The sequence below is a fragment of the Mustela lutreola genome, chromosome 11 (genome assembly GCF_030435805.1).
Source record: "Mustela lutreola isolate mMusLut2 chromosome 11, mMusLut2.pri, whole genome shotgun sequence".
NCBI lineage: Eukaryota > Metazoa > Chordata > Mammalia > Carnivora > Mustelidae > Mustela > Mustela lutreola.
This window is the reverse complement of record NC_081300.1, coordinates 35,521,230-35,543,442: the sequence shown is the minus strand read 5'-3', so window position 1 is coordinate 35,543,442 and position 22,213 is coordinate 35,521,230. Positions and strand designations below refer to the sequence as shown.

General features: G+C 34.6%; 1 protein-coding gene across 6 annotated transcripts in view; it reads left to right on the top strand.

The window, feature by feature from the left end:
• The window catches only part of KIAA1328 (KIAA1328 ortholog), a 323,127-nt gene that overhangs the window by 116,792 nt on the left and 184,122 nt on the right, over nucleotides 1-22,213 (top strand). For all 6 annotated transcript variants that reach the window (XM_059140330.1, XM_059140329.1, XM_059140334.1 and 3 more), the window contains one exon: nucleotides 174-301. In XM_059140330.1, coding sequence (XP_058996313.1) covers nucleotides 174-301 — 128 coding nt within the window. The remainder of the gene's footprint in view (nucleotides 1-173; nucleotides 302-22,213) is intronic.

Sequence of the window (22,213 nt, the reverse complement as noted above, 5' to 3'; positions counted from 1 at the left end):
ATTGTTTTCATGATTTTTTTTGGTAGATATATGTACTGTGTTCATCTACTTGTGCTCTCATCAAATACGGTTGCATTTTTGTCTCTCCTTTGTTTACTGGAATCTGAAAAGCAGTACTGATAGATACAGTTTGAATCAGCTTTTTCGTTTTTTCCCTTAATTTGCAATCTCACCTCTTCAGCTACAGTATAGAGAATGCCAAGAACTTCTAAGTCTCTATCAGAAATATCTATCAGAACAGCAAGAGAAGCTCACCATGTCTCTCTCAGAACTTGGTGCTGCTAGAATGCAGGAACAACAGGTAAGCATCTTTATTCTTACCTTTTCTTGACTTTAATGGATTAGCAAGATGTCAGAAGGAGCATTTGCCTTTACTTTGAGTCACAGAATATAACATTGTCTTAAAGCATATAAGTATATCATGTGATTGAATTGTGTCATTTACTTCTTTTTTTTTTTTTTCATCTCCTGTTCCTGGGGCCCAAAGGTCAGGAATGATTACTTAAAGCAGGCTGTGGGTCAGTGAGAAAGCTCCTACTTGTCTGAAACCACAGCAGAAATGGTAAAGAAAACTCACTACTCTGTTGCTTAATGAAGAAGATCACGGGGCTATTTGCTACCCATTGTCCTTATGGAAAACACTAATGAGCCTTTCCTAACTCACGTTTTACATTTTTGGAATAATAAAGTGACTGGTGCCTTATAATATCTTTAATTGGAGAAAACTGAAATATTTTGCATGATTTTATATTTGTATGTATATATTAATCACATAAGTATGTATGAGAGTCTTCATATATAAATCTACATATATATCATTAAATGGTATATATCGTATAATTAAATGTTCAGAACCCTGCCAGTCGTAATATGAAACAAGCTCTAAAAACTTATTTCTTGCCCTCTAGCAAGTGATACTTTGTATCTGTTTCATATCCAAATGAGTTTAAATCTTCAAATGAATGAGAATAGTAAATGTTATATACTAAAACATTGTAGAAGAAACTGTGCAGTAGGGCGTAAGCCATTCATATTAAAGCCTGGCGAATGTGCTAACATGCTATCTCCCCCTTGTGAATAATATCACAAACCTGTGAATGGTTTTTTGCAGTGCTTCTAAAGAACATCATTGCTGTTTAGCCTAGAGACCACTACCTCAGATAAGTTAAGAGTTTGGGCCACGAAAACTTCAGTTTTGAACTTGAAGTTTAGACTCATAGAAAGGTTAAGATAATAAATAATAATTTTGTTGGAATGTTATGTAGCTCAGACCTATAACATATCCTTGTTTTGAAGTCACAACATTGATAAGAAACGGCCTCACCTGGCTGGCTTGGTCAGTAGAGCATGCAGCTCTTGATTTCAGGGTGGTGATTTCAAGCAGAAAATGGCCAAAGTATGAATGGCTTATTTGAGAGCTTGTTTGGAGGTTCTAGCAGGGGAGCGCAGCTACTCGTATACCCTTGACCGAAGAACGGTCCTCTCCTCTATCGGGGAAGGTCGTCCTCTTCGACCGAGCACGCAGCTTCGGGAGGGACGCACATGGAGCGGTGAGGGAGGAAGGGACACCCGCCTAGCCAGCCAGATCAGCCGAATCAACACTGGCGATCAATGGGGTGACAGATGTCACAGCCAGATCGCCCTCACATCCTGAATGGCTTATTTGTATCCTAACTTGAAATCATTTCTTTTGTTCTGTTTTCTGAAAAACCTAGATGAGGCAGAGGATGGTGGCAGCTAATCTTGATGGTTTGGCTGGATTTTTCCCTGCCTCTTTGAAAGCAGGGCAGGCAGTTTTTAAGGTGGTCCTTCTGTGTTGTTCTCGGGTAGGTTGGAGAAAATTGTACCACAAAGATCAGATTTCTGACCTTTACTCTTGTATTACCACTCCTTCCCTCTGTGTGACAAAGGTGTGTTGGGGGCACAAAAATGAAGGGCAGCCCATTTTTCAAGAATATTGGAGAGGAGGAAGAGGGTTTTTCGGTTGCCAGTGTAGAGCCTTAGGACCTTAAAGATAGAGACTGAGAGTCAAGGAATAATCATAAGATGGCTCTGAAGACATCCAGGGGCTTCGAAAGACTTCTAGATAAGTAAGCCTCACTCTTTTTTTTTTTTTTTAATCTACTTTTGCAATTGGGGGGAATCAAAGTTTCTCGGTATTAATGTTTTTATGTTTAAGTTAGTGATTTTTAAAGGTTTCACTGAGACCCATCATAATTAACACTGACTAACCTTAACTTTGAAGAACAAAACTAAAAAAAAAATCACTAATGATAGAATGAAAATGTTGGCCAAATATATGGAGAGAGCACTCTCAAAAACAAAAACAAAAAAGATACTTTTGAATTTTCATTTTGACTTAGTCATGAGAAAATTTTAAAGCCATGTTTTCAGGAAGTGCCTGATAGTCAAGTCATTATGTCTCATGTGCAATGAAAATGAAATTCAAGTCACTTATGGGCTCTGCCACTTGAATTTAGGGAATATAAGTTTCTTTTTGAATGCCAACTGGAGATTGTCATCTTGCCTCCTGTGTATCTGTTTTGTTGTGACAGACTTCTTTTACCTGAACAAAGGTAAACACCTTCTCATTTCCTTTCATGGGAATTGGGTAAGTTTGGTCAACAAGTTTGCTTTATGTCAGGAAGGGGATCACTGTAATAACTCTGCTTCTGAATGAGGATGTCAGGTAAATATTAAATTTTATTTGTTCTCAAAATAAGGTATTTTTTTAATTTAACTGATGTTCAGATTTTGTGATGGAGATGGCAGCAGTTCATTTTTCATGAGGCATTTATTTGATTTTAAGAGACTTTATGTTTCTTCTTTGCATTGTTGGCATCTGGCTCAAATTGCATGTAAATTTTGCTTATAGTTTAATTAAATCCACAGTGCTCCAGAAGAATGCCCTACTGTGTGATTTTCTTCTTTGACTTCTGCCATTTCCTTGAAACTACTCCTTTTACAAGGTGAATGCTTTCCTATTTCTCCCTCATCCTCTTTCTTGCTATGCCTCAAAGGTGAATTTTCTCATTTATTTAGCCTGGATTCATTGTGGATTCTAGAAATATTTTTCACTTGTTCTATATAGATGAAAATATTTCATTGATGTGTTTCTTTTCTTCATTTCCCTATCTTAAAAAGTAATTCTTACCCATAGTATAACCATGGTCTTGGATGTGGGAGGATCTACTAACTATAGTTTTGTCCTACGTACATTTTAGAATATAGCTTTTCTTTTCTTTTTTTTTTTTTTTTCAAAGATCTTATTTATTTGCCATAGATAGAGAGAGAGAGTACACACAAGCAGTTAGAAAGGCAGACAGAGGCAGCAAGAGAAGCAGGCTCCCTGCCGAGCAAGGAGCCCGATGCGGGACTCAATCCCTGGACCCCGGGGTCATGACCCGAGCCAAAGGCAGCGGCTTAACCAACTGAGCCAACCAGGCGTCCCTAGAGTATAGCTTTTCTTATCACAGATGAGTGTTATTTCTCTTTTGTGGATCTGAACTTAATGTTACCTCAAACTATGATGCTTATAACTTCTACTTTAGTCTTAATAGGCTCTACCACTTTAGAAATGTTACAGTATTTCTGAAGTATTCTTTATATGAAGAGAAAGCCTAGGTAGCATTTTGAGTAGCTTTTCCCATTGTCACTCAAAAATGTTGGTATGTAAGCCTACCTAATTGTTTTTCTTACCTCTTCATTTTTTTTTTTTGTCAAGAAGATATAAAAGGGAACATTTGGAATCTTCTTGAGATTTCCCCTTTTCTATAAAGTGGACAAAATCATTATTACTTTTCAGCCATGGGCAGTAGATATTAATGAATCTCTGCTGTTCTGATCTGGTAAAAGGCCTTTTATAGGAACTTTTCCATCTTGTTCATAATTACTTGTTCCATGTTTCTTAATTTGGGTCTGGGTCATGGATTGAACAGAATTTGAAAAATACTAAAGATAAATCATTGCTGAGTATATGTTTAATGTTTCTCAGTGGTTTCTACTACCATTGTCTCCATAGTTTTGTAAAAAGAGTTTTTGTTGTGCTTAGGGCCACAGTACCTTAGGACTACTTCCTATTCCGTGATTACTTACATCTATTTTTTTTGGCTAAATTTTTCTTGTTGTTGTTTAACTACCATACGTAGTCATGTGGCAGTTGAGTTTCTTACCATTTTAATTCTAATTTTATTCATTTTAATAAGTATTTAATGTGTAATATTTATTTTATTTCCATCTAGTACTAAGCTACCTTTAAATTTGTTATAAGAAGCCCAAATTTTATTGGCTTCACCGTACTTCTGACAAACCAAATCAAAGAAAAAGTCATGCTTTTTGGGTATCTATAACAGAATGTCTGGCTCAATGTACTAAGCTCACAGAATAAAAGATCTATAGAGATAACAAGAATATGATTAACAGCTGACTTCTCATCAGAAACAATAAAGGATGGGGCACCTGGGTGGTTCAGTGGGTTGGGCCGCTGCCTTCGGCTCGGGTCATGATCTCAGGGTCCTGGGATCGAGTCCCGTATCGGGCTCTCTGATCAGTGGGGAGCCTGCTTCCTCCTCTCTCTGTCTGCCTCTCTGCCTACTTGTGATCTCTCTCTGTCAAATAAATAAATAAAATCTTAAAAAAAAAAAAAAAGAAACAATAAAGGAAAGAGGCAGTAGGTTGGTATAGACAGACAAAAAGCTAAAGAGGGCAGGGCGAGGGGTGCTGGGGAACAACCTAGCAGTCAAGGAAAGCTATCCTTCAGAAGTGAAGTTGAGATAAAGACAATCCTAAATTAAAAACGTAAACCTGGTGATTCACAGACCTGTACCCCTGGGGATAAAAATATATGTTTATAAAAAATAAAAAATTATTTAAAAAAAAAAAAAAAAAACGACTGAGAGAGCTGGTTGCTAGCGTACCTGCCTTACAATATATACTAATAGAAGTTTGTTCGTATGAAAAGAAATGACATAAAATGGTGATTCAAATTCACTGAGAAATAGAGCACTGGTGAAAGTAATTATGTATCCTTCTTTTCTCAAATAGCTTAAAAGATACTTGAATAAAACAATAATTATAAAACTGTATCATTGAGTTTATAAGATATAAAGATGGTATGTGTGTCTATTTGCACAAGGGGAAGAGAGTAGAAGAGAGCTATATTGGAGAAAGTTTTCTGTTACTGGGATAAAACTCTTTATTCATAAATAATATGATCTTGTATGTAGAAAATCTTACAGAATCAGAAAAAAACCTGATAGAGCTAATGAATGAGTTCAGTAAGGTTGCAGGATACAAGCAAGATCAATAGGCAAAATAAATTTTATTTCTCTTTACTACCAGTGAACAACTTAAAAAATGGATATATATTTAATGAAAGCAGTGTAAGACTTATACACTGAAAACAACAAAACACTGCTGAGAGAAATTAAAGATCTAAATAAATGGTATTCCATGTTTATGGATTGCAAGACTCAAGACTGTTAAAGTGTCAGTACTTTCCAAGTTAATCTGTAGATTCATTGCAGCTTCTATCAGCTTTCCAGCAGATTTTGATAATTTTTTTTGCAGAAATTGATAAGGTGATAAAATTTATATGGAATTACAAAGGAATAAGAATAGCAGAAAACAATTTTGAGAAAGAAGAGCAAATTTGAAGATTATTCTTTACAATTTCAAAATTTACTCTAAAGCTACAGTATAATAAAAATTTAACCTAACTCACATGACTTTTCCCCCTTGCCAAAACCACACAACCACAAGGAATGTATTCTGTCAACAACCTGAAATTGGAAGCAGGTTGTTCTCAGATATTCCAGATTAGAGCCGAGTCCAGCTGACATCTTCCAGTCTTAGGAGAAACCAAGCAGAGAACCTAACCAAGCCTGCCTGGACTTCTGACTTACAGAACTATCAACTAATGAATTTGTGGTTTATTTTAAACCACTGCATTTGTGGCAATTAGTTATGCAGAAATAGAAAACAAGACATACAGTATTCACGAGAGTATGGTTCACACCATCTATATGATGGGCATATAGATCAATGCAACAGAACTATGAATTCAGAAATAAACTCTAGCAATTATGGTAAATGATTTTCAACAAAGATGCTCATGCAGTTCATTGGGGAAAAAATAACGTTTTCAGCAGGTAAATTGATAGGACAATTGGACACTTACAGAAAAGATAAATTTAGACCCTTCATACCATCCACAAAATTTTTTTTTAGCCATCCACAAAGATTAACTTCAACATTATTCCAACATTAAGGATACCTTTTTTTCAAACCTAAGTTCAGATACTAATTTTTTTCAGTACCAGTTTTGTTTTCTTTAAGTGCAGTGCTCTTTTATGTATATTGCAGTAACCATCTGAACTTAAACACTGATCACAATATATCATTGAGTCTTATATAATTAATAGTAACCACAAGTAATGCCTTTAAATAAGGATAAAAGTATTATTCTATGGTACATAAAATTCTTAATAAGAAAGAAAAAATCTAGTGGATGTTCTGAGATTCCAGTAACTGCAAAAATCAAGAGATTCCAGAACAGTGCCTGGAGCTTTGCTCTTCAGAACCATATTAAGACCATTTCAAAATGCCTGGGTGTCTTGCTGGTAAATTCAGTGTGCTTATAGGTTTGTTTCCCAAATCCACTCTAAAAGCTGAACTTTGGGGCACCTGGGTGACTCAGTGGGTTAAAGCCTCTGCCTTTGGCTCAGGTCATGATCCCAGGGTTCTGGGATCGAGCCAGGCATCAGGCTCTCTACTCAGCAGGGAGCCTGCTCTCCCCCCATCCCCTACCTGCCTCTCTGCCTACTTGTGATCTCTATCTGTCAAATAAATAAATTAAATCTTTAAAAAAATAAAAATAAAAGCTGTAACCTTAAGTCAAGAAATAATGCTAATCAATAAAATATATACTTTTAATAGCCAAGGAAAAAGAGTAAGAAATGCTTGACAGGTCAGTGCACTTAATAAATCTGTTACTGTATCAGGCATGTTGCAAAGATTTTCTCTTCGGGGGGAATTAATATTAAAGTGTTCTCCATTTGTTTGAATCATAATGATAATGAAGGTCCTCAAGTCCCAGCAAACTTTGTTGACCTTGGCATACTGTGCATGAATTTTGAAACGTAAGATGACTGTGCCTATTAAATTTCTCTGCCACCATGAATTGTGAGGATTGGGCTAAGGCAAACAATTAGAAGGGTCGTTATTTATCTCCCACCACCACCACCTAATCAAATACATTCTTAACCTCAGTCCATGGGATTTTGGCTTGTCTACTCTTCTGATGTCCTTTACCCAAAAAGTAAAGTTAAAATGTGGCAGAATTTAAAATATCATTGTAAAAAAAAACAGGTAATATAAAGAATATGCCTGAGAGAGAGTAGAGAGAGACAGAGACCAGAGAATACAATGCTTTATCAAAATGCAGAAAAATTTGCTGAAATGTAAGTTAGGAGAACTCCAATAAAGAACATGAGAAGTCTGAATACTTGGTCACATTTACTAACTCTGACTTACTGCATGTTACTGGTCTTTTAAAGTGTAAGTTATATTACTTTAGGAAATTATAACTCAAAGCATAGACTATAGAAAACCTATAGACAGTAAAAAGATCAATGATTGCCTGGGGTCAGTGGGGGGGGGGGAGAAATAAATAGATAGAGCATTTCTTAAAGCCCATGGAACTCTATAACACAGAGACACAAAGAGTAAAGCCTAATGAAAATAATGGATTTTGTGAACTTCAGGTAATAATGCATCAGTATTGATTAATCAGTTGTGACAAATAAACTACACTTACAGATGATGTTAAAAATCAGGGAAACATGAGGTAAAGAGAGGGTGTATATCTTGTCTGTCTAAAAGTTTTTAAATCTACTTTTCAATTTAAATGCTTTAAAATGTCTATTAATGTAAAAAAAAATACAATGAAAATAAAATGCAGGGTATTATACACTCTAAAGTTGTTACCAAAATTTGTTTTATATTTTTAATGAACTATGTTCTCTTGGCCGTTGGCTGGAATGTCACAAGTTACTTAACTAGAGAGCAAGCATAGCCATCTAGTATCTGTATTTTTAAGCTTAATTTTATTTTTTTTCATATTTAATACATGTCATTTAATCCATGCAACAAGACTGAGATAATCCTTTTTTGAAAGTAGTGTATTATCTCTTCTTTCTAACAAATATCCACAAAATTTAATGGCTTAAAATACACATTTATTTTCTCACAGTTTCTGTGGGTCAGAAATTCAGTCAAGTCTTAGGTGGTTCCTGTGCTTCAGGGTCTCTTGCAGGCTGCAATGAAGGTGTTGACAGAGGCTGTGTTCTTATGTGAAGGCTTGACCAGGGAGAGGTAGAATCTGCTTCCATGCGTATCACATAGTGGTTGGCAGAAATCAGTTTCTTACAGGTTTTTGGACTGTAGGCCTCCGAGCTGGCTAACGGCTGGAGGCCACCCTCAGTTCCTTGCTATGTATGCCTCTCCAGGGTGGCTCCTTGTTTCATCAAAATGTACAAGCCCAGAAGGTGAGAGAGACTACTTACTAACAAGACAGAAGTTGCCGTTTTATATAACGTAATAGAAGGAGTGATCTTTCATCACTTTTGCTATATTAGAGGCAAGTCCTAGGTCCTGGTACACACAAAAGGAGATGATCACACACAAGAGCAAGATCCCAGGAAATAGGGATCCTTGGGTTCATCTGAGAAGCTACTTGCCATAGTCAAGAAATTAAGCAGGTTGTATACCACAGCGGTATTTGAGTATCTGTCTGGAAATATATTAAACTCTTGGGCCATATTTCTGTAGGTAGGATTCTAGATTGTTTTGTGAAAGTTTTTATCTTTATTTTCAGTTGTCTATAGTCTTGATTTTTCTCGTACTTTATATGAATTTTGTGCTAGAGAAGTCATGGTGGCTGTCCAATCTGCAGAATGGATTATTTTTACTAGTTCTTAAATATTTTACTTTTCAGTATATTTTCCCCATTATCTCATTTATTATGGCCTTTTGTCATTTATTGGACATTTATACTAATTACCATAGACCATTTCCTACCAATTTGAGAGAAAAGATCAGTTTCTATACACTCCATTGAAAGTCGTGCATACCTAACTCAGATCTTTAAATAAGGCTAATTGAATAAAAATAAATAAATATTTGAGGAAATACTGTATGTCTCATAATCACCGAAAACCAAATCAACATGAAAGACATATATTTACTATTGTCTTAATGTTAATTTTTTCAAATCAAATTATTTGATAATTGGTACTGAGTGCAGTCTTTCACATACTTGGATATTCCACAAGTATTTTTCAAACCAGAAAGTCTATTTTTCAGTGCAACCTAGACACCAGTACTTGATTATTGACTTTAAGAAATTGGTTTTTTAGGGGCGCCTGGGTGTCTCAGTGAGTTAAGCCACTGCCTTCAGCTCAGCTCATGATCCCAGGGTCCTGGGATCAAGCCCCACATCGGGCTCTCTGCTCGCCAGGGAGCTTGTTTCCCTTCCTCTCTCTCTGCCTGCCTCTCTGCCTACTTGTGATCTCTGTCTGTCAAATAAATAAATAAAATCTTTAAAAAAAAAAAGAAATAGGTTTTCTACTAGTTGGTTGCAAATTCAAAATTAAATAAAAAATATTTAAACTGATAATACAGTATCAACAACATTGAACTTTATATGTTCTCTACATTAGATATGATTGGTATACATGGACAAAATATGTTGAACAACTTAGGTTATGGTCACTTTTTGTGGAGTCAATGTTGTTTGCCCTTGTATCTGAGTATTTTGGTATTTTTTTCTCAGCCCTACATCTCAGAATGCTATTTTGTTTATTTCAAGTGGCTCTAAGAGTGTGCTAGCTGTCATAGGTCATCATGTAATAGGAAAAGGAATCTAATACTAAACAGATTGTCTATTACATGATTCCATGTAATAGAAATGAGGTATCTAAAATAGTGAAATTCTTGTAAACAAAGTAGAATGGTAGATGTGCTGGGGGAGAGGAGGAAAAGGTAGTTAGTTTTCAATGGATATAGAGTTTTACTTTTGCAAGATGAAAAAGTTTTAGAGTTCTGTTATACAATAATGTATATGACTAAAACTAGTTTATTTTATCTTTAGAAGTGGTTAAGATGGTTTGATTTTGTCTGTGATTTTGACCACAATTAAAAATAAATAGATTATGCCAGCCCAGGAATGAATGAATTTTTACTCATGAAACATAAAGTCTTGATCTGGAACCAGGTCTATTGACTGCAGTATATAAGCAGTCACAATAGTCATACTTGATTTTATAGAGGTAGCAACAACCTGCTCATATAAGAAGTCTAAGTGCAGAAAAGAGAATTGGCCCACTTTTTATTATTACATTGATATCAGACTACCATCCATCTGCGCTCTTTCTAAGCTGGGCTTTTAATCAAAGGACCAAGGTACCAGCTGGAAGAATTCCTAGACAACCTTTTCCCCCATTTTGGATGGGATTACTGACATTCATATATCAAGTATCACTGACAAAGGTATATCACAGCACCCTCCAAGTAAACATAGTATCTCAGAAAATATAATATCTCTCTTATTTACGGAGTCAGACTTTCTCATAACTTCTCTTCCTTCAGGTGCCTGCTAACTAAGGTAAACTTCAAACACTCTTATTACCCGATTTTTAGTCTTTTTTTACTCAATGAACATTAAATTATTTCTTTCCTTGTTAACTTTTTATTTGAACCCTTGCTAGCCTGTTTGCTGCTGCTTTCAAATTAATATGGTTTTGAGCCTTAGCATATTATTTGATTGGTTAATCCTGTCATTATAATAATAACACTCATTATCTGATTGAAATTTTAAAGTTCATGTCAATGTGTAAAGATTAATATTCTCATATGGGAGAAAGAAAAGTGGAATAAATAGGTTAAGATGGAATTGTTTATTTGGTAAATGTCTACTGAGCACCTACTATGTGCTCACTGTTTTGAGTGTTCTGGATACAGATCTTGCCTTCATGGGCCATATAATCTCAAAAGACAATTTAACAAGGAAAAAAGAAATTTCAGATAATAACAAGGCTATGTGATAGAGAATGACTGGGTAGGGCATACATGGATGAGCTCCTTGAGAATACTGCAATATAAAAAGAAAAATAGAGGTACAAGATAGCCGTTAAAGGAAGAAGAAAGCTCAGTAAGAGGAAAGGCATATAAGTAGGTCATGAGACCAGTTTATGAGACCAGTTTGATGTCACCAAATACATAACTGCAGGAGATTAGAAAATGTGTCAGTTGCCCATCACAAAAGCTGGAGGAATAGAGAAGGGTTTGTGCAGAAGTCAGAGGTGACTGAAAAGAGCTGCTAAGATTTGCCCAGTTCATTAGCCTCTTTTATGAAGCCATACCTATGTGGCTTTCAGCTCATTTTGATAATTGCTGTGGCTATTACCTTCCTTTTTATTAGTATCATTTTTCTCTGGTCCATTGCTAAACCTTTTCTGTCACTGCTCATTATTTACACTTGTTTCTTTCTTTTTTTCCCTTTGTTCTTTGGCTTTTCCTTATTTCCCTCCAAGTCTCTAGATGTTTTTCAAGTTCCAATCAGTCTCTCTCTGGCTTTTCTTTCCTCCCTCCCTACTATCAGTCGTCCTACTCATTCAGAGAAGCTTATGTTGTGCACGATCACTTGCAGATGGGAGACTTATTAAAATTAAATAAAGGTCATCACCTGTGACTATATGCCAAAATTACTTCATTATCTGTCTCATTACTTCCACTGCCAGTACTCAGTGCCACACAATCTTGTGGCTACTGTCCCTGCCATTTTTTTATTTTCTTGATTTTTCTTTGGTTAAGAGTCATTTGCCACATTCACTTTTGTAATCATGGAATTTAAGGATAACTTAGGTGCAATTCAGAGATGTAAGTAAACAGCCAGCTGTACATGCTGCTATTACCTGCTGCACAGAGGTGACCTCATTATCTTTATCATAGTCTTAATGGCCCTCATTAGTCAGTCTGGGTAAGCACAAAACCTGTTTTCATTCCTAGTTTAAAGAGGGTTACAGAAGGGAAGGGGTAAGAGGATGGAGTAACCGGGTGGTGGGTATTAAGGAGGGCAGGGCATGTGTTGTGATGAGCACTGGGTGTTACATGCAATTAATGAATTGTTGAGTACCACATCAGAAACCAATGATATACTATATGTTGGCTAACTGAACATAATCAAAACAAAACAAAACAATATTCACAAGAAAAAAATAAAGATTTTCCAGTACTTCCACATCCTGACAGGATAGAATAACTGCAACTAAATATAGGCACTAAAACATGGAAAACTGGAAAGAATATATTATACAATGGTTTTCAAAATATTGGACATTAGACACTGAAGAATATGATCCCTGAAAGAGGAGAAATAATCTAGATGAGCCATACAATTGCTGAAGAATGCTACCCAGAGAGAGATTCCAACTAGCAAGGCAGAGAGGGGAAACCCAAGCAGGGACTGGTGGTTTCCAGACTATGAGAAAATGGAGCTGGGAGCTTGAGGAGGCCAAAATAGTGTGAAATTGCAAGGCAGAACACCAGTAAAGGGAAAGCTGTAATGAGAAATTTCTCCAGAGATTGGCAGAGGGCCTCTCTCAAGTTTTAAACTAAGCAATGATGAATGCATAAGTATGGAAAAAACCTAATGAGTCTGGAGAAAGAACCACCAAAAGAGGAAAAAAGCCTTGGAACTTAAAGCAGGCTGAGTATAGATACTGCTCCTACCAGCCAGACTGGGATCAGCTATAGTACGCAGGAATGTATTTGTTCAGTAGAGGGGTAGAAGCAACCCTAGACTAAAGGATGCTGTGGCTCTCCCTAAAAATGCTGAAAAGCAATACTTGGTAGGATATATTTCCAAGTAAGTTAACTGCACCCAAGATAAAGCACAGGCATACTTTTAGCCAAAGATAAATATGAAAATATCCAGCAACCAAAAAGGTAAAATTCGCAGTGCTTGACACCCACTCAAAAATTACTAGCCCTGAAAAAAAAATTACTAGCCCCATAAAGGAGGAAAAATATGACCCCAAATGAGACCAAATCCAAAACCAACCCCAAAATGACATAGATTATAGAATAGACAAAGACACTGAAGTTATTTTAACTATATTGCATTACATATTTTCAAGCAGTTAGAGGAAGGATGATCCTGTTAACTAGAAACATATATATTTTTTAAGTCTCAAATTAGACTTCTAAGGACTAACTGCAATGAAAAATAAACTGGAAGGAATTAATACCAATTTTAACATTGCAGAGGAAAAGATTAGTAAAATGAAGACATAGCAATGGGAACTGCTAAAAATTAAACAGAGACAAAAAGGACTGAAAGAAAAGGAATAAAGCCTAACAGCTGTAGAACAGAGCTACAACAACTTCAGGTAGCCTAATATATGTGTAATTGGAGTTCTGTGACGGGCTTGGGGGAGGGAGTTTGGGGAAGAAGAGTAGAAAAGAAATATTTGAAGAAATAATGGCCTCCAATTTTTCCGGTAATATGAAAACTATATGTCCATGGATCTAAGGATCAGTAAATTAAAAGCACAAAAAAGATGGCAAAAACTCTATGAAGTGGGCACTTGGGTGGCTCAGTGGATTAAAGCCTCTGCCTTCAGCTCAGGTCATGATCTCAGGGTCCTGGGATTGAGCCCCGCATCAGGCTCTCTGCTCAGTGGAGAGCCTGCTTCCCCCACTCTCTCTCTGCTTGCCTCTCTGCCTTCTTCTGATCTCTATCTATCAAATAAATAAATAATCTTAAAAAAAACCTCTATGAAGTCACATCATAATCAAATTACTTAAAACCAAACCAGTGATAAAGAAAAATTCTTAAAAGCAGCCAGAATAAAAACCATGGCCCATAAAGAGAAATAAAGATGAAGATGCAAGCAAAAAAAAAATTTTTTTTTCTGGTCAAATAATGCAAGTGAGAAGACAGTGGAATGATATCTTTAAATTACTGAAAGAAAAAAAATTCCAAGTTACAATTCTATACTTGAACAAAAAATACCTTACAAAAGTAAAGGTGAACTAAAGACTTTTTTGGACTATAAAAGCTCAAAAAAAATCTTCACCTACAAACCTGCATTTCAAGAAATATTAAAGGATGTCTTTCAAACCAAAAGAAATGATAGATAGAAATATGGATTTACACAAAATAATGACTACTAGAAATTTTTAATTATGTGAGTAAATATAAAATATGCTTTATATTATTTTTTTTAAAGAGACTTTTTTTTTAAAGATTTTATTTATTTGTTTGACAGACAGAGATCACAAGTAGGCAGAGAGGCAGTCAGAGAGAGAGGAGGAAGCAGGCTCCCTGCTGAGCAGAGAGCCCCATGTGGGACTCGATCCCAGGACCCTGAGATCATGACCTGAGCCGAAGGCAGCGGCTTAATCCACTGAGCCACCCAGGCGCCCCAATATGCTTTATATTATTAAAGTCTGTTTAAGAGTAAAAGATAATTTTTAAGAAAGGTAATATAATGTGGGGTTTATAATATGTAGAAGCAAAATGTGTAATAATAGTACAAAGACTAGGTGAGGATAATTAACATACTGTGTTGTAAGGTTTCTTATATATCTGTATTGGCATTATATCTCCTGAAAATACATAATAATAAGTCAATATATAGTCTATCAACTCTACATCAGTCCCAAAAGTAATATGACAAGAGTAATAGCTATTAAGTTAACCATGTAGACTGACTGTAGTTATAAAAGAAATAATCCAGAAGAAGAAAGAAGAAGAGAAAAAAGAGAACAAAAACCAGAAGGGGCAGCTTAAAAATAAGTTTCAAGATTAAAAGTAAAAGGTTGGAGGGGGAAGGTGTACATATTAACATTAATAAAAGGAAAGTTGGACTAGCTAAGTTAATATCAGATGATGTATATTTCAGAGCAAAGAATATTTCAGAAAAAGGTCATTTCATAATGATAAAGCATTCAATTCATCAAGACAATATAATAATACTAAATGTTCATGCACTTAATAGCAGTTTCAAAATATGTGATGCAAAAAATGATAAAACTACGAATGGATATATTCATAATTTTAGTCATATATTGTAATATCCTTTCAATAATTGGTAGAACAGTTAAGCAGAAAACTATTAAAGGATGGAAAAATGAATTACATTAGCCAATTTGATGTGACTTCTAAGGAAAACACTTGGTGTTTTTTTTAGTGTAATTTTTTGCAGTGAACAAGAATATTTGATAAGACAGTTTATATTCTGCACCTTAAAACAAGTCATGATAAGTTTAAAATAATCCAACTTATTCAGAGTACTTCTTTCACCGCAGTGGGATTAAATTAGAAATCCAAAACAGAAAGTTGTCTCTGAAATCACCCAGTTATTTGTAAATTAAATGATAAATGCCTAAACAACCCATGTGTCATAGGAGAAATAAAAGGGGAATTATAGTGTAAACTGAATCAAATGAAGATGAAAACACAAATATCAAAATTTGTGATGCAGATTAAGCAGAACTTCGAAGCATATAAGACTGTCTATATCAGAAAAGAAAGGTTTCAAATAAATGACTTCAGCTTTTGCTTTAAAAAAGTACAAATAGAGAAATTTAAGTCCAAAGTAAGCAAAAAATAAGAAAAAATGGAGCAGAAATTAATGAAATAGAAAACTAAGAGACAGAGAAATCGTTAACCAAAACATGGTTCTTTGAGAAGATTCATAAAGCTGATAAACCTCTAGGCAGACTGATCACGAAAAAAAGAAACAAGTCACCAATTATCAATACCATGAATGGGATATATAACATTATTACAGTTTCTACAGGTTTTAAAAAGGAAACAAGGATTTTAATGAACCTATTTATGTTGATAACTTTGATAACGTACATAAAGACCAATTCCTTGAAAAATACAAACTACCAAAGCTTACTTTAGAAGAAATAGATACCCTGAATAGCCCCATAATAGTAACTGATTTTGTAGCTAAAAGTCTAACCACACATAAATAGGCTCAAATGGCTTCACTTGTAAATGCTTCCAAATGTTATTATTTATTTAAGAAATAAATAGTACTAAAAAGAAAACCAAAGACCAATCAATATCCATGATGAACATAGATGCAAAAATCCTCAACAACTTATTAGCAAACAATTAAAAAATATGTTAAAATGATCATTATCATAAGTAGGATTTATTCCAGATTTGCAAATCAATTGATGTGATACATCATATTAACAAGATGACAGGGAAAAAAACACATAATCATCTCAGCAGATTCAGTGAAAGCATTTGACACAATATAATATCCATTCATGTTAAAAATCAACAAAGTGGGTTTAGAGGGAGCATACCTCAAAATGATAAAGGCCATATCTTTTAAAAACCCATAGCTAAAATCATAGTCAATGGCAAAAAAATTGAAAGCTTTTCCTCTAAGATAGGAACAATACAAGGATGTCTACGCTCACCACTTTAATTGAACATAGTACTGGAAGTCCTCGCTGTAGCAGTCAGATAAGAAAAAAAAACAGCATCCAAATTGGTAAGGAAGAAGCAAAACTGTCACTATTTCCAGATGACATGATAATGTATATAGAAAACTCTGAAGACTCCAAGAAAAACCTATTAGAACTGATAAATGATTTCAGTAAAGTTGCAGGATACAAAGTTAACATGCCATATTCTGTTGTGTTTCTATATTTTATTAACAAAGTGTAAGAAAGAAAAATTAACAAAACAATCTCATTTACAGTTGCACCAAAAAGATAAATTACCTAGGGATACATTTAACCCAGGATATTAAACACCCATACCCTGGAAAGTGTAAGACTGATGAAAGAAATTGAAGATGGCACAAACAAAAAGAAAGGTAGACCATGCTCATGGATTGGAAGAATTAATATTGTTAAAATGTCTATACTACCAAAAGCAACCTACAGATTCAATGTAGTTCCTATGAAAATTTCAACAGCATTTTTCACACTACTAAAATTTGCATGAAATGAAAACACTAATTCAAAAAGATATATGCACCCCTGTGTTTATTGCAGCATCATTTACAATAGTCAAGATATGGAAGCAACCCAAATGTCCTTAGGTAGACAAATGGGCAAAGAAGATGTGGTACACATACGTGCACATGCGTATACACACACACACACACACACACACACACACACAGAGGAATATTACTCAGCCATAAAAAAGAATGAGATCTTGCCATTTGCACCAACATGGATGGACTTATAGGCTATTATGCTAAGTGAAATAAGTCAGAGAAAGACAAATACCATATGATTTCTCTAAATGGAGAATCTAAACAATAAAAATAACCAATAACAACAAAAGTATACACTTTTTGGGAAAGATTTTATTTTAAGAAAGAGAGCAAGTGATCAAGAGAGAACAGAAGGAGGGTTAGAGAGAGAGGGAGAAGCAGACACCCTGCTAAGCAGGGAGCCCAATAGGGGCCTCAATCCCAGGACCCTGGGATCGTGACCTGAGCTGAAAGCAGATACTTAACTGACTGAGCCTACACAGGTGCCCCCCCAAAAAGACTCCTAAATACAAAGAATAAACTTGTGGTTGCTAGAGAAGAGGAGGGTGCAAGGAATGAGCTTATAGGTAATAGGGGATTAGGATTTTAAACTTCTAATTGTAAGTCCTGGAAATAAAAAATACAGCATACAAAATATAGTTAATATTGTAATAATGTATGTTGACAGATGGTGCCTACATTTATTATGGTGACCATTGAATAATGTAAAGAATTGTAAAATCACTGTTGTTTAACTGAAACTAACATAACATTGTATGTCAGCTATCCTTCAATAATAAATAAAAAGACAGAAATAGTACTAATTCTACACACATTTCCCAGAAAATTTGAGAACTAATACTTCTAAACTCATTATATGGAGCCAGTATTACTCTGATACAAAACCAAAGACATTACCGGAAAAGAACACTGCAGACAAATATTTCTCATAAATTAATGCAAAAATTAACACAATTTTAATAACTTCAATCCAACAATATAAAAATAAAACATAACTAAGTTTTTCTCAAAAATGTGAGGTTGGTTTATATTTGAAAATCAATTAGTGTAACTCCCATATTAGCAATCAAAATATGAAAAGTACATTCATCTCCATAGATGTAAAAAATAAAAAATTTGAGAAAACTCACTTCCATTCATGATATAACTCCAAAAACTAAGAATAGAAGAGAATTTCTTTAACGCAATAAGAGCATCTCCTAGAAACTTACAGATAGCTTTGTACTTTTAATAGTGAAAGATCAAGAAAAGGAAAGTAATTTTCTCCCACTTCTGCTTAATATTGTATGGGAAGTTCTGGCCAATGCAAAAAGATTGGAAAAGCACTAAAACTGCCTTTATGTGAAGATAACATGATCAAAATGCAAGTCTACATAAATAAGTGTACACATGGACTTTTTACTAATTATCAAAAAAGCAACTAGAAGTTTAGGACAATTGCAAGGTACAAGATCAATTTACAAAAATTAGTTGTGTAACACTTGCATGAGGTACTTAGAGTAGTCAGAACAGTAGAGACAGAAAATAAAATTGTTGTCAGTAGCTGCAGGGTGGAGAATGTGGCTATTGTTAAATGGGTATAGAGTTTCAGTTTTACAAAGTGAAAAGTTACAAAGTGGGGTGGTGGTGATGGTTGCACAACATTACTATTTATTTGATACCACTGAATTGCATACTTAAAAATGGTTAAAATGGTAAATTTTATGTATTTTACCACACCAAAAATGTTTATGTTCCAATGTGAACCTGTATATTAGCAACAAAGTGGCACATTGAAACTTTAAAACATTTTAAATTGCTAATTTTTTTAAAATGCCGTTTTGTAAGAGCATCAAAATATATGAAGTACTCAGAGATAAAATGTGACCTACACTCTACAACTACTCTGCAAAAGAATTTAAGGAATACCTAAATACATGGAAAGACATACCATGTTTATAGATGAGAAAACTAATATTGTTAATATGTTAGTTCTCCGCCAATCTATATTCAACAAAATACCAGCTGAAATTCTAGCAGACTTCTTTTGTAGAAATTGATTCTTAAATTTATGTTGAAATGTGAAGGATCTTATTTTTAAAGTATAGTAATGAAGACTTTGTAGTAATTAAAAATAAACAAATAGATCAGTGGAACAGATCACAGCATCTAGGATTGATATATAATCAGTTGTACCTAAACTTAAATATAAAACATAAAGCTATAAAACTGCTAGAAGAACACCTTTAAAAAACAAAACAAAACAAAACTTTTCACCTTGAGTTAAGGAAAAATTTCTTAGAATCAATACCACAAGCATGATTCATAAAAGGAAATTTGGTAAATTGTACTTCAAAACTAAGAATCGGGTTTTTAAAGACACTGATATGAGAATGAAAATTCAAATCATAAACTCTGAGAAAATCTTCATAAATTGCATATCTGATAAAATTGTATATAAAGTATATGAAGGACTTTCAAAACTCCATATTAAGTAGAGAAACAGTATAGTGCCTTACTTCTAGACTTTTGTTGTTGATTTCAAAGACTGGGGTAGAGAGAACTGGGAAGACAATGCAAGCGTATTTTTCCCATATTTACTTTGTTTATGCACTCAGTATTATTTGAAATTTTATCCCTTATGTACAGTGAGGCAATAAGTTCTCTCTGGCTTCTATGGGTCTCACATTTCAGAGTCTGTTTTAGGGACCTCTTAACATTAACGTAAAGCTTTTAATGCTAATCTAGACTCTACTCACAGAAATCTGTTAACTCACTTTACTTTTAAAGTGTTCATAAGGTGCCCTGACTTGCCCAGGCCCATTGAATAAGCCACTTGTGAAAATTCAAACCCAGACTTTGTGATCTCAGGGTCAGTGCTCTTGCTATTATACCTCATTGCTTGGTTGAAAATGAGTTCAGGGTTCTAATTTTTGCTCTTTCTATAATTGAGTTGTGTGTGCTTGGATAAATCATTTAACTACTTTAATCTTTCCTTTTCTTTGATAGAAGATGAGAAAGTAGAGGGAAAATGGAAAACCTCTAAAGTCCTCTCCATTCTAGCTTCAATATATTATTTTTTTTAGTCCTCATTTCTCCTTCACTTTTTCTGCCCCCCTGTGTAACCTTCCCCTCCACTTTTTTTTCTTTTTACACCAAATATGTCAGGGTCTGCTATGTGGAAGGTGTCTCTACTGAATGACATATGCACCTCACAAACTCTCAGAAGACCAGGGAGCCTTCCTTGCTGACTGCAGCTGTTTTCCTGTCTTCCAACCAGTGGGATAGGTCACTCTGGTTCTACTTTTTCTGTCTTTAAAGCGCAGCATACTCTGAAACTGAAATTAATTTTTATGAATGTCATCTCAAATATACCCGGCTGGATATCTTACTTCTAAACTTTCACAAGCAGAAACAAGTCTTTTACTTCATGAGATTTCTCCTTTTCAAGGGTATTTAATGACAAGTCTGCCCTTTCCTGCAGCTCTAAATTAACTGTTGGAAAAAAAAAAAAAATCACATTTCTTTAGAACCTTTGAGCAATTGATGGTATTGGAAAGGAAGATATAAGACAATACTCCATAGTTCTTAGTTTTGTTGAGGGAAAAAATTTACTGTGGAGTTGCTGCACTACTATGACACATCTTTACATTGAACTATAGTCCTGATTTTATTCATACTCAATTAATGCTGCCACTTCTGCCATTCTTTTACATGTATTTTAACCCCATCGTAATTTCTCAGGAATTTTCTTGCACAGAAGCTTACTTCATTAACCATATGTGGTCCCTTAAAGAGAAGCCAGTTTTCAAAACATAAAATAGGACATTTCCATTTGTGGCTAACAGCTCTAGCTGGAAAGCCTGTGGTTGCTCTCATTCCTTTCTTTTCATGAGTCTAATGTTCATGTGAGAACACTTCCATCCAGGCTTCTTCATTCCCCCACCACTCTACCTGTCCCTACTCTCTGGTCATCAGGGACCAGGACTTACATTTCCAGCCAGTTGGGTATTGTGTTAATAACCCCGTCATCACTTCATTTTTAAATAGTATCACCTAATATAGGAACTATATTATGTAGGAAGAGCTTAAATAAATAAATTAGAATAGAAATGAATTGCACACTATTGGAGAAAATAAACATTCATAAGTCTGTATCAGTAATACATACATACATGGATGGAGGAGGAAGGAGGGGGTTTCATTTATAGTATAGTGCTGAAGGCTGACTGGTAAATGTGGAAGAAGTGCTAAAGTTGAGTATTTATTATTTTGAAACCATCATGAAAAAAATTGAATCAACCAGTAGTCATCAATGGCTGCACAGTTAAGGGGAAAATGGAAGGAAGATGAGGATATTTGCATGGTCTTTAAGTATCTCCCCTTACACTGCTTATTAATTGTAAGAAAGAAAAAAGCAGTATTATACAGTATGGAAAAATTGTTCAGGTAATCAAAATTAACATCCCCAAGAAAGACTGGTGATGTTACAAGTCTCCAGATATTAAGCCATGAGAACACATCATCTATTCAGTATTCCCATTGAGCCTCAAACTAAATTTCAAGGAAACATCAAACACAAAATTATGAACCTTCTACTAAATGAGGGAGGGGGCTATACACTTCAAAAATGGAAATATCATAAAAGACAAAAAAAAGTGGAAATATTCTGGATTTAAAAAGGATTAAGAGATACAACAATTAAATACAGTATCTGACTCTAAGCTGTATCATGGAATGCTGGCAGGAATATACTGTAGAGGACATTACTAGGTCAGCTGATAAAATCACAATTTTGGTGGTAGATTACATAAAATTTATTGGATTTATAACTGTAATGTGGTTATATAAGAGAATATTCCTGTTTGTAAGAAATGGTCACTGAAGTATTTGGGGATAAAGGGTCATGATGTATGTAAGTTACTCTCAGGCATCTCAAAAATATTACATATATGTGCACAAATGTCTATGCAAATGGTGAAGAAAATGGGGTATCATGTAAAAATATATAAGTCTTCATAAAGCGTGTATGCATTTCTATGTACTTTGTTTTTACAAATTTTTTATTGTTTGATATTCTTTTTTTCTTCTCATTTTTTTACTTACTTATATTTCTCTTTTTCTAGCATTACTGA